The sequence below is a fragment of the Oncorhynchus kisutch genome, unplaced genomic scaffold, assembly GCF_002021735.2.
Source record: "Oncorhynchus kisutch isolate 150728-3 unplaced genomic scaffold, Okis_V2 scaffold966, whole genome shotgun sequence".
NCBI lineage: Eukaryota > Metazoa > Chordata > Actinopteri > Salmoniformes > Salmonidae > Oncorhynchus > Oncorhynchus kisutch.
In genome coordinates this window covers 70,001-82,500 of record NW_022262911.1, presented here as the reverse complement: position 1 = coordinate 82,500, position 12,500 = coordinate 70,001, and the positions used below count along the sequence as shown (strand labels likewise).

Here is a 12,500-nt window from a genome sequence, read left to right as displayed (position 1 = left end):
CATTCTGTCAAACTTTTAGAACCCCTCGTTCTGTCAAACCTTCAGAATCCCTCATTATGTCAACCTTTTATAATCCCTCATTTTGTCAAACCTTTAGAATCCCTCATTCTGTCAAACCTTTAGAATCCCTCATTCTGTCAAACCTTCAGAATCCCTCATTCTGTCAAACCTTTAGAATCCCTCATTCTGTCAAACCTTTAGAATCCCTCATTCTGTCAAACTTTTAGAATCCCTCATTCTGTCAAACCTTTAGAATCCCTCATTCTGTCAAACCTTTAGAATCCCTCATTCTGTCAAACCTCTAGAATCCCTCATTCTGTCAAACTTTTATAATCCCTCATTTTGTCAAACCTTTAGAATCCCTCATTCTGTCAAACCTTTAGAATCCCTCATTATGTCAAACATTCAGAAACTCCCATTCTGTCAAACCTTTAGAATCCCTCATTCTGTCAAACTTTTAGAACCCCTCGTTCTGTCAAACCTTCAGAATCCCTCATTATGTCAACCTTTTATAATCCCTCATTTTGTCAAACCTTTAGAATCCCTCATTCTGTCAAACCTTTAGAATCCCTCATTCTGTCAAACCTTCAGAATCCCTCATTCTGTCAAACCTTTAGAATCCCTCATTATGTCAAACCTTCAGAATCCCCCATTCTGTCAAACCTTTAGAATCCCTCATTCTGTCAAACTTTTAGAATCCCTCGTTCTGTCAAACCTTCAGAATCCCTCATTCTGTCAAACCTTTAGAATCCCTCATTCTGTCAAACCTTTAGAATCCCTCATTCTGTCAAGCTTTTAGAATCCCTCGTTCTGTCAAACCTTCAGAATCCCTCATTCTGTCAAACCTTCAGAATCCCTCATTCTGTCAAACCTTCAGAATCCCTCATTCTGTCAAACCTTTAGAATCCCTCATTCTGTCAAACCTTCAGAATCCCTCATTCTGTCAAACCTTTAGAATCCCTCATTCTGTCAAGCTTTTAGAATCCCTCATTCTATCAAACCTCTATTATCCCTCATTCTGTCAAACCTCTAGAATCCCTCATTCTGTCAAACCTCTAGAATCCCTCATTCTGTCAAACCTTTAGAATCTCTCATTCTGTCAAACCTTTAGAATCCCTCATTCTGTCAAACCTTTAGAATCCCTCATTATGTCAAACTTTTAGAATCCCTCATTCCGTCAAACAGCTACTTCTGAAAAGTAATCTGTACTTCCACGTCGGTTCCCCGTGTACGCTACAGGCTACATCCTGTGGCAGACTGAATCCACAAACTGGTGGTTTGAAGTTCAGGATAGCTTGTTTTCTAGGTCATGAGTAAGCTAGATAGCGATCTCCCTTTTCCCATCTAACATATGAGAACACTTGGGGAAAAGGGATCACCAACTTCAGGATTTTCCCAGGGGTCTGTCTGTTCCCATGCTGATTAGAAAAACATTGAGGGATGGCTGGACGTATGTGCGACATATCTAAGTGTAATATTACCTGTGTAAGACCCTGGTTTTATTGCACTTGGACCACCGTCCAGTCATATGGTCAAGTGACACAAAGAGGGACTTACAATCGGCCTAGAACAGTGTAGAAAGGCTGGCCCTTAAATGTACACAGAGAGCTAACATTAATGACATGCTGCCCTACACCACCATCACTCAGAGACATGCTGCCCTACTCTACCATTACACAGAGACATGCTGACCTACTCTACCATTACTCAGAGACATGCTGCCCTACACCACCATTACTCAGAGACATGCTGCCCTACACCACCATTACTCAGAGACATGCTGCCCTACTCTACCATTACTCAGAGACATGCTGCCCTACACCACCATTACTCAGAGACATGCTGCCCTACACCACCATCACACAGAGACATGCTGCCCTACTCTACCATTACTCAGAGACATGCTGCCCTACTCCATTACACAGAGACATGCTGCCCTATACAACCATTACTCAGAGACATGCTGCCCTACACCACCATTACTCAGAGACATGCTGCCCTATACAACCATTACTCAGAGACATGCTGCCCTACACCACCATTACTCAGAGACATGCTGCCCTACACCACCATTACTCAGAGACATGCTGCCCTACTCCACTATTACTCAGAGACATGCTGCCCTACTCTACCATTACTCAGAGACATGCTGCCCTATACAACCATTACTCAGAGACATGCTGCCCTACACCACCATTACTCAGAGACATGCTGCCCTACACCACCATTACTCAGAGACATGCTGCCCTACTCCACTATTACTCAGAGACATGCTGCCCTACTCTACCATTACTCAGAGACATGCTGCCCTATACAACCATTACTCAGAGACATGCTGCCCTACACCACCATTACTCAGAGACATGCTGCCCTACACCACCATTACTCAGAGACATGCTGCCCTACTCCACTATTACTCAGAGACATGCTGCCCTACTCTACCATTACTCAGAGACATGCTGCCCTACACCACCATTACTCAGAGACATGCTGCCCTACTCTACCATTACACAGAGACATGCTGCCCTACTCTACCATTACTCAGAGACATGCTGCCCTACACCCCAATTACTCAGAGACATGCTGCCCTACACCACCATTACTCAGAGACATGCTGCCCTACGCTATTACACAGAGACATGCTGCCCTATACAACCATTACTCAGAGACATGCTGCCCTACACCACCATTACTCAGAGACATGCTGCCCTATACAACCATTACTCAGAGACATGCTGCCCTACACCACCATTACTCAGAGACATGCTGCCCTACTCTACCATTACTCAGAGACATGCTGCCCTACTCTACCATTACACAGAGACATGCTGCCCTATACCACCATTACTCAGAGACATGCTGCCCTACACCACCATTACTCAGAGACATGCTGCCCTACTCTACCATTACTCAGAGACATGCTGCCCTACTCCACTATTATTCAGAGACATGCTGCCCTACTCTACCATTACACAGAGACATGCTGCCCTACACAACCATTACTCAGAGACATGCTGCCCTATACTACCATTACTCAGAGACATGCTGCCCTATACTACCATTACACAGAGACATGCTGCCCTATACTACCATTACACAGAGACATGCTGCCCTATACTACCATTACCCAGAGACATGCTGCCCTATACTACCATTACACAGAGACATGCTGCCCTACTCCACTATTATTCAGAGACATGCTGCCCTACTCTACCATTACTCAGAGACATGCTGCCCTATACTACCATTAGACATTTCTATAAAGACTTAGCTAGCTGACGGAGCTGCTGACCTCACAGACAAACAGACTCACAGAGACACAGTCACAGATCGATGACACCTGAACCTGTGGTAATTAGTTTCACCAGGCCATACACACACTGACACTCCAGTTTCTAAAGTACTTTTCCATCCAGGGTGTGTGAATCTCTAAGGTTGACCCAATAAAGTGGAAGCTCCATCACTATGCTGCTTGTTCTTCTCCAGACCCTTTACATCAACACACACTGAAGGGTTAGGGCCAACGTGGAGGTGTCGGGAGTGAATGGGGTCTGACTGCTAGAGGGAACATTGATGCACAGTGAATGGGGTCTGACTGCTAGAGGGAACATTGATGCACAGTGAATGGGGTCTGACTGGTAGAGGGAACATTGATACACAGTGAATGGGGTCTGACTGCTAGAGGGAACATTGATACACAGTGAATGGGGTCTGACTGCTAGAGGGAACATTGATGCACAGTGAATGGGGTCTGACTGGTAGAGGGAACATTGATACACAGTGAATGGGGTCTGACTGGTAGAGGGAACATTGATACACAGTGAATCCTTGTGGGTACAGGAAGTAAGAGGTGTTTAAGTACTAGTACTCACCCAGGGGGACAGAAACAGCCAGGTATGCACGGTTCATGAGCTGAACAGGTGAGGTTGAGCAGGTGGGATTCACAGGTGTGTTCACAGCCCAGTCCTCTACCCAGGCTGATCCCATCTATAGCCTTCAGCCCCTCCAGCCCCTCAGTACAGTCCAGGTACATCTGACCCAGCGGACACTGTTGGTCTGGAACAAGAGATGGTACAAGTAGGAGGTATATGTCGTTGAGAGCTCTTTAGAGACTATAGAATTATTAATATCAGTCTCCTAGAGGTAACTAACTACTGTCAGGACTTTGGGGAATCTAGCCCAGATCATTCTCCTAGAGGTAACTAACCACTGTCAGGACTTTGGGGAATCTAGCCAAGATCATTCTCCTAGAGGTAACTAACCACTGTCAGGACTTTGGGGAATCTAGCCCAGATCATTCTCCTAAAGGTAACTAACTACTGTCAGACTTTGGGGAATCTAGCCCAGATCATTCTCCTAAAGGTAACTAACTACTGTCAGGACTTTGGGGAATCTAGCCCAGATCATTCTCCTAAAGGTAACTACCTACTGTCAGGACTTTGGGGAATCTAGCCCAGATCATTCTCCTAAAGGTAACTAACTACTGTCAGGACTTTGGGGAATCTAGCCCAGATCATTCTCCTAAAGGTAACTACCTACTGTCAGGACTTTGGGGAATCTAGCCCAGATCATTCTCCTAAAGGTAACTACCTACTGTCAGGACTTTGGGGAATCTAGCCCAGATCATTCTCCTAGAGGTAACTAACTACTGTCAGGACTTTGGGGAATCTAGCCCAGATCATTCTCCTAGAGGTAACTAACCACTGTCAGGACTTTGGGGAATCTAGCCCAGATCATTCTCCTAGAGGTAACTAACTACTGTCAGGACTTTGGGGAATCTAGCCCAGATCATTCTCCTAGAGGTAACTAACTACTGTCAGGACTTTGGGGAATCTAGCCCAGATCATTCTCCTAGAGGTAACTAACCACTGTCAGGACTTTGGGGAATCTAGCCCAGATCATTCTCCTAGAGGTAACTAACCACTGTCAGGACTTTGGGGAATCTAGCCCAGATCATTATCCTAAAGGTAACTAACCACTGTCAGGACTTTGGGGAATCTAGCCCAGATCATTCTCCTAGAGGTAACTAACTACTGTCAGACTTTGGGGAATCTAGCCCAGATCATTCTCCTAAAGATAACTAACCACTGTCAGGACTTTGGGGAATCTAGCCCAAATCATTCTCCTAGAGGTAACCAACCACTGTCAGACTTTGGGGAACGAGCTTGCCATCTTTTGATATTATAGCATGGTTCAATATCATTCTCTTAAAAGTAACTTACCAGTGGCAGGACTTTGGGAAACTAGCTTGCCATCTTGGCAAATCCTAAAGAGAGAACATTGTTAACTCAACACAACAATAACATTGTTAACTCAACACAAACAATAACATTGTTAACTCAACACAACAATAACATTGTTAACTCAACACAACAATAACATCATTAACTCAACACAAACAATAACATCGTTAACTCAACACAACAATAACATTGTTAACTCAACACAACAATAATATTGTTAACTCAACACAAACAAGAACATTCTTAACTCAACAAAATAATGGGAATACTGGTCACATCCCAAATGGCACCCTATTTCCTATAGACTGCACTACCAGAGCCCAATGGTCCCTATATAGCCCTATGGTCCCTATATATCCCTATGGTCCCGATATATCCCTATGGGCCCTATATATCCCTATGGGCCCTATATATCCCTATGGTCCCTATATATCCATATGGGCCCTATATATCCCTATGGGCCCTATATATCCATATGGGCCCTATATATCCCTATGGGCCCTATATATCCCTAAGAGAGTATCAAAGAGAGTATCAAAGAGTTTATCAAAGAGAGTTTCAAATAGAGTATCAAAGAGAATTTCAAATAGAGTATCAAAGAGTTTATCAAATAGAGTATCAAAGAGTTTATCAAATAGAGTATCAAAGAGTTTATCAAATAGAGTATCAAAAAGTTTCAAATAGAGTATGAAATAGAGTTTCAAAGAGAGTATCAGAGAGAGTATCGAAGAGAGTATCAGAGGGAGTATCGAAGAGAGTATCAGAGAGAGTATCGAAGAGAGTATCAGAGGGAGTATCGAAGAGAGTATCAGAGGGAGTATCGAAGAAAGTATCAGAGAGAGTATCGAAGAGAGTATCGAAGAGAGTATCAGAGAGAGTATCGAAGAGAGTATCAGAGAGAGTATCGAAGAAAGTATCAGAAAGAGTATCGAAGAGAGTATCAGAGGGAGTATCGAAGAGAGTATCAGAGAGAATATCGAAGAGAGTATCAGAGGGAGTATCGAAGAGAGTATCAGAGGGAGTATCGAAGAAAGTATCAGAGAGAGTATCGAAGAGAGTATCGAAGAGAGTATCGAAGAGAGTATCAGAGAGAGTATCGAAGAGAGTATCAGAGAGAGTATCGAAGAAAGTATCAGAGAGAGTATCGAAGAGAGTATCAGAGAGAGTATCGAAGAGAGTATCGAAGAGAGTATCGAAGAGAGTATCGAAGAGAGTATCAGAGAGAGTATCGAAGAGAGTATCAGAGAGAGTATTAAAGAGAGTTTCGAAGAGAGTATCGAAGAGAGTATCGAAGAGAGTATCGAAGAGAGTATCAGAGAGAGTATCGAAGAGAGTATCAGAGAGAGTATCGAAGAGAGTATCAGAGAGAGTATCGAAGAGAGTATCAGAGAGAGTATTAAAGAGAGTTTCGAAGAGAGTATCGAAGAGAGTATCGAAGAGAGTATCAGAGAGAGTATCGAAGAGAGTATCAGAGAGAGTATCGAAGAGAGTATCAGAGGGAGTATCGAAGAAAGTATCAGAGAGAGTATCGAAGAAAGTATCAGAGAGAGTATCAGAGGGAGTATCGAAGAGAGTATCAGAGAGAGTATCAGAGAGAGTATCGAAGAGAGTATCAGAGAGAGTATCGAAGAGAGTATCGAAGAAAGTATCAGAGAGAGTATCAGAGAGAGTATCAGAGAGAGTATCGAAGAAAGTATCAGAGAGAGTATCAGAGAGAGTATCGCAGAGAGTATCAGAGAGAGTATCGAAGAGAGTATCAGAGAGAGTATCGAAGAAAGTATCAGAGAGAGTATCGAAGAGAGTATCAGAGAGAGTATCAGAGAGAGTATCAGAGAGAGTATCAGAGAGAGTATCGAAGAGAGTATCAGAGAGAGTATCAGAGAGAGTATCAGAGAGAGTATCGAAGAGAGTATCAGAGAGAGTATCAGAGAGAGTATCAGAGAGAGTATCAGAGAGAGTATCAGAGGGAGTATCAGAGAGAGTATCAGAGAGAGTATCAGAGAGAGTATCAGAGGGGGTATCAGAGAGAGTATCAGAGAGAGTATCAGAGAGAGTATCAGAGAGAGTATCAGAGAGAGTCTCAGAGAGAGTATCAGAGAGAGTATCAGAGAGAGTATCAGAGAGAGTATCAGAGAGAGTATCAGAGAGAGTATCAGAGGGAGTATCAGAGGGAGTATCAGAGAGAGTATCAGAGAGAGTATCAGAGGGAGTATCAGAGAGAGTATCAGAGAGAGTATCAGAGAGAGTATCAGAGGGAGTATCTTTGTTGAACATCTTGTTTATTAGTTTGTTAAAGAGAGATGATGAGGAGTGTCTTACTGTACACCTGCTGATGTCATGATCACATCGCCTGGAGCATAGTCCGCCCCCAGGAAACTACAGGGACAGGAGCTCCTGTTGGGATCACACACACACACACACACACACACACACACACACACACACACACACACACACACACACACACACACACACACACACACACACACACACACACACAGAGAGAAAACACACAAACACGAACCAACAAACATGTGAAGACACAGAAACACACCAGAAGGCAGTTGTAACATAGAACTGTTTGGTGCTAACAAGCCATCAAGCTGAGCCTTTTATATAGACTCCACATCTCAACTGAACTAATTCTAAGGGAAATAAAAACTGGTTTTTGTTGTTGTTGTTGTTGTTGATTGGAGATACATTGAAGATCTTATTAAAATTGCATCACCTGTATAATCTGAGTTGAATCAATTAAATCCCCAAATCTCTCCCTTCACCTAAAATGGCTGCAGAATCAATTGAGTGGTGCAGTTAAACCCGTGTCTAGCAGAGGCTAAGAGCCTCTGTAACATATAGGCCATGGCAACACATCAGCCTCTGTAACATATAGGCCATGGCAACACATCAGCCTCTGTAACATATAGGCCATGGCAACACATCAGCCTCTGTGTTACACGTTCTTTCTCACTGACTATCAGATATCTGTGTTGTCCACAGCTTGAGTGGGAATGAATGGGGGGGGTTTCACCGCAAATTCCTTGATGTAACTCTATCGCCAGGTAAGTAACAGCACTGCGCTAACTGTAGGATGTTAAAGAAAACCTGGGGACAATTAAGCCTCATGTCTTATTGAGGCAAGAGTGTTTTTTTAATGAAAAGAGAGACCAACTGCCAAGGTCTGCAGGGTCTCTGGGATGTCTATGGGAGAGATGGAAGACAGGACTTGACCTTGAGCTGGAATACAGAATATCACTTGGTGGAGGATTAGACTTGGTGTGTGTTCTGCTTACAAGCTCAAGTTCACCATTTGGAATTCCAAGAAAACATGTCTTTTTTTTAAACTCTTAAAGCAGTCCTGGGGCCATGTAATCAGAAGGACAACACTGATTCATGTGGAAAGGAGGTGCTAAGTCCTGGGGCCATGTAATCAGAAGGACAACACTGATTCATGTGGAAAGGAAGTCCTGGGGCCATGTAATCAGAAGGACAACACTGATTCATGTGGAAAGGAGGTGCTAAGTCCTGGGGCCATGTAATCAGAAGGACAACACTGATTCATGTGTAAAGGAGGTGCTAAGTCCTGGGGCCATGTAATCAGAAGGACAACACTGATTCATGTGGAAAGGAGGTGCTAAGTCCTGGGGCCATGTAATCAGAAGGACAACACTGATTCATGTGGAAAGGAGGTGCTAAGTCCTGGGGCCATGTAATCAGAAGGACAACACTGATTCATGTGGAAAGGAGGTGCTAAGTCCTGGGGCCATGTAATCAGAAGGACAACACTGATTCATGTGGAAAGGAGGTGCTAAGTCCTGGGGCCATGTAATCAGAAGGACAACACTGATTCATGTGGAAAGGAAGTCCTGGGGCCATGTAATCAGAAGGACAACACTGATTCATGTGGAAAGGAAGTCCTGGGGCCATGTAATCAGAAGGACAACACTGATTCATGTGTAAAGGAAGTCCTGGGGCCATGTAATCAGAAGGACAACACTGATTCATGTGTAAAGGAAGTCCTGGGGCCATGTAATCAGAAGGACAACACTGATTCATGTGTAAAGGAGGCGCTAAGTCCTGGGGCCATGTAATCAGAAGGACAACACTGATTCATGTGGAAAGGAAGTCCTGGGGCCATGTAATCAGAAGGACAACACTGATTCATGTGTAAAGGAAGTCCTGGGGCCATGTAATCAGAAGGACAACACTGATTCATGTGGAAAGGAAGTCCTGGGGCCATGTAATCAGAAGGACAACACTGATCATGTGTAAAGGAAGTGCTAAGTCCTGGGGCCATGTAATCAGAAGGACAACACTGATTCCTGTGTAAAGGAGGTGCTAAGTTACAACATTGTTGGACTTTCCTTTAGTCCAAATGATGATAATGGACTGAGTGTCACTTCTATTTGTTCTAAACTAAATATAGACTCTGAATAAGTGTCACTTCTCGTTTTTCTAAACTAAATATAGACTCTGAATAGGTGTCACTTCTCTTTGTTCTAAACTAAATATAGACTCTGAATAAATGTCACTTCTATTTGTTCTAAACTAAATCTAGACTCTGAATTGTAAATGGGAAAGTGTGCCACTCGGCCCCGCCCCCCAGCGCCAGTCTTACCTGGGCACACAGGTGTGTGTGTGTGTGCTGTAGAAGGTGCCGTGTGGACACACACAGCCCTCCTCACACTCCTCTCCACAGTGCTGCTGCGTGGACAGGGCGGAGCAACGCCGTTGGCACGACGACACACAGGTTCCGTACTCCATGGTATCTGGGCATGTCACCTCTACAGGGGAAGGATATATACTGTCAGTCAATAATGTCACCTCTACAGGGGAAGGAGACTGATATATACTGTCAGTCAATAATGTCACCTCTACAGGGGAAGGATATATACTGTCAGTCAATAATGTCACCTCTACAGGGGAAGGATATATACTGTCAGTACAATAATGTCACCTCTACAGGGGAAGGAGACTGATATATACTGACAGTACAATAATGTCACCTCTACAGGGGAAGGATATATACTGTCAGTACAATAATGTCACCTCTACAGGGGAAGGAGACTGATATATACTGACAGTACAATAATGTCACCTCTACAGGGGAAGGATATATACTGACAGTCAATAATGTCACCTCTACAGGGGAAGGAGACTGATATATACTGACAGTCAATAATGTCACCTCTACAGGGGAAGGATATATACTGACAGTCAATAATGTCACCTCTACAGGGGAAGGAGACTGATATATACTGACAGTCAATAATGTCACCTCTACAGGGGAAGGAGACTGATATATACTGACAGTACAATAATGTCACCTCTACAGGAGAAGGATACTGATATATACTGACAGTCAATAATGTCACCTCTACAGGGAAGGAGACTGATATATACTGACAGTCAATAATGTCACCTCTACAGGGGAAGGAGACTGATATATACTGACAGTACAATAATGTCACCTCTACAGGAGAAGGAGACTGATATATACTGACAGTACAATAATGTCACCTCTACAGGGGAAGGAGACTGATATATACTGACAGTACAATAATGTCACCTCTACAGGGGAAGCAGACTGATATATACTGACAGTCAATAATGTCACCTCTACAGGGGAAGGATATATACTGACAGTCAATAATGTCACCTCTACAGGGGAAGGAGACTGATATATACTGACAGTCAATAATGTCACCTCTACAGGGGAAGGAGACTGATATATACTGACAGTCAATAATGTCACCTCTACAGGGGAAGGAGACTGATATATACTGACAGTACAATAATGTCACCTCTACAGGGGAAGGAGACTGATATATACTGACAGTACAATAATGTCACCTCTACAGGGGAAGGAGACTGATATATACTGACAGTCAATAATGTCACCTCTACAGGGGAAGGAGACTGATATATACTGACAGTCAATAATGTCACCTCTACAGGGGAAGGAGACTGATATATACTGACAGTCAATAATGTCACCTCTACAGGGGAAGGATATATACTGACAGTCAATAATGTCACCTCTACAGGGGAAGGAGACTGATATATACTGACAGTCAATAATGTCACCTCTACAGGGGAAGGAGACTGATATATACTGACAGTACAATAATGTCACCTCTACAGGGGAAGGAGACTGATATATACTGACAGTACAATAATGTCACCTCTACAGGGGAAGGAGACTGATATATACTGACAGTACAATAATGTCACCTCTACAGGGGAAGGATATATACTGTCAGTCAATAATGTCACCTCTACAGGGGAAGGAGACTGATATATACTGACAGTCAATAATGTCACCTCTACAGGGGAAGGAGACTGATATATACTGACAGTCAATAATGTCACATCTACAGGGGAAGGAGACTGATATATACTGACAGTCAATAATGTCACCTCTACAGGGGAAGGAGACTGATATATACTGACAGTCAATAATGTCACCTCTACAGGAGAAGGATATATACTGACAGTCAATAATGTCACCTCTACAGGGGAAGGAGACTGATATATACTGACAGTACAATAATGTCACCTCTACAGGGGAAGGAGACTGATATATACTGACAGTCAATAATGTCACCTCTACAGGGGAAGGATATATACTGACAGTCAATAATGTCACCTCTACAGGGGAAGGAGACTGATATATACTGACAGTCAATAATGTCACCTCTACAGGGGAAGGAGACTGATATATACTGACAGTACAATAATGTCACCTCTACAGGGGAAGGAGACTGATATATACTGACAGTACAATAATGTCACCTCTACAGGCGAAGGAGACTGATATATACTGACAGTCAATAATGTCACCTCTACAGGGGAAGGAGACTGATATATACTGACAGTACAATAATGTCACCTCTACAGGGGAAGGAGACTGATATATACTGACAGTACAATAATGTCACCTCTACAGGGGAAGGAGACTGATATATACTGACAGTACAATAATGTCACCTCTACAGGGGAAGGAGGCTGATATATACTGACAGTACAATAATGTCACCTCTACAGGGGAAGGAGACTGATATATACTGACAGTCAATAATGTCACCTCTACAGGGGAAGGAGACTGATATATACTGACAGTCAATAATGTCACCTCTACAGGGGAAGGAGACTGATATATACTGACAGTCAATAATGTCACCTCTACAGGGGAAGGAGACTGATATATACTGACAGTCAATAATGTCACCTCTACAGGCGAAGGAGATTGATATATAC

At 43.3% G+C, this 12,500-nt stretch overlaps 1 protein-coding gene across 1 annotated transcript in view; it reads right to left on the bottom strand.

Moving 5' to 3' along the window:
• LOC116363902 (otogelin-like) overlaps positions 1–12,500 on the bottom strand; it is a 76,616-nt gene that overhangs the window by 30,650 nt on the left and 33,466 nt on the right. The window contains exons 18-19 of the mRNA XM_031817249.1: positions 9,926–10,024; positions 3,873–4,056 (exon numbers count right to left, since the gene is read on the bottom strand). Coding sequence (XP_031673109.1) covers positions 3,873–4,056; positions 9,926–10,024 — 283 coding nt within the window. The remainder of the gene's footprint in view (positions 1–3,872; positions 4,057–9,925; positions 10,025–12,500) is intronic.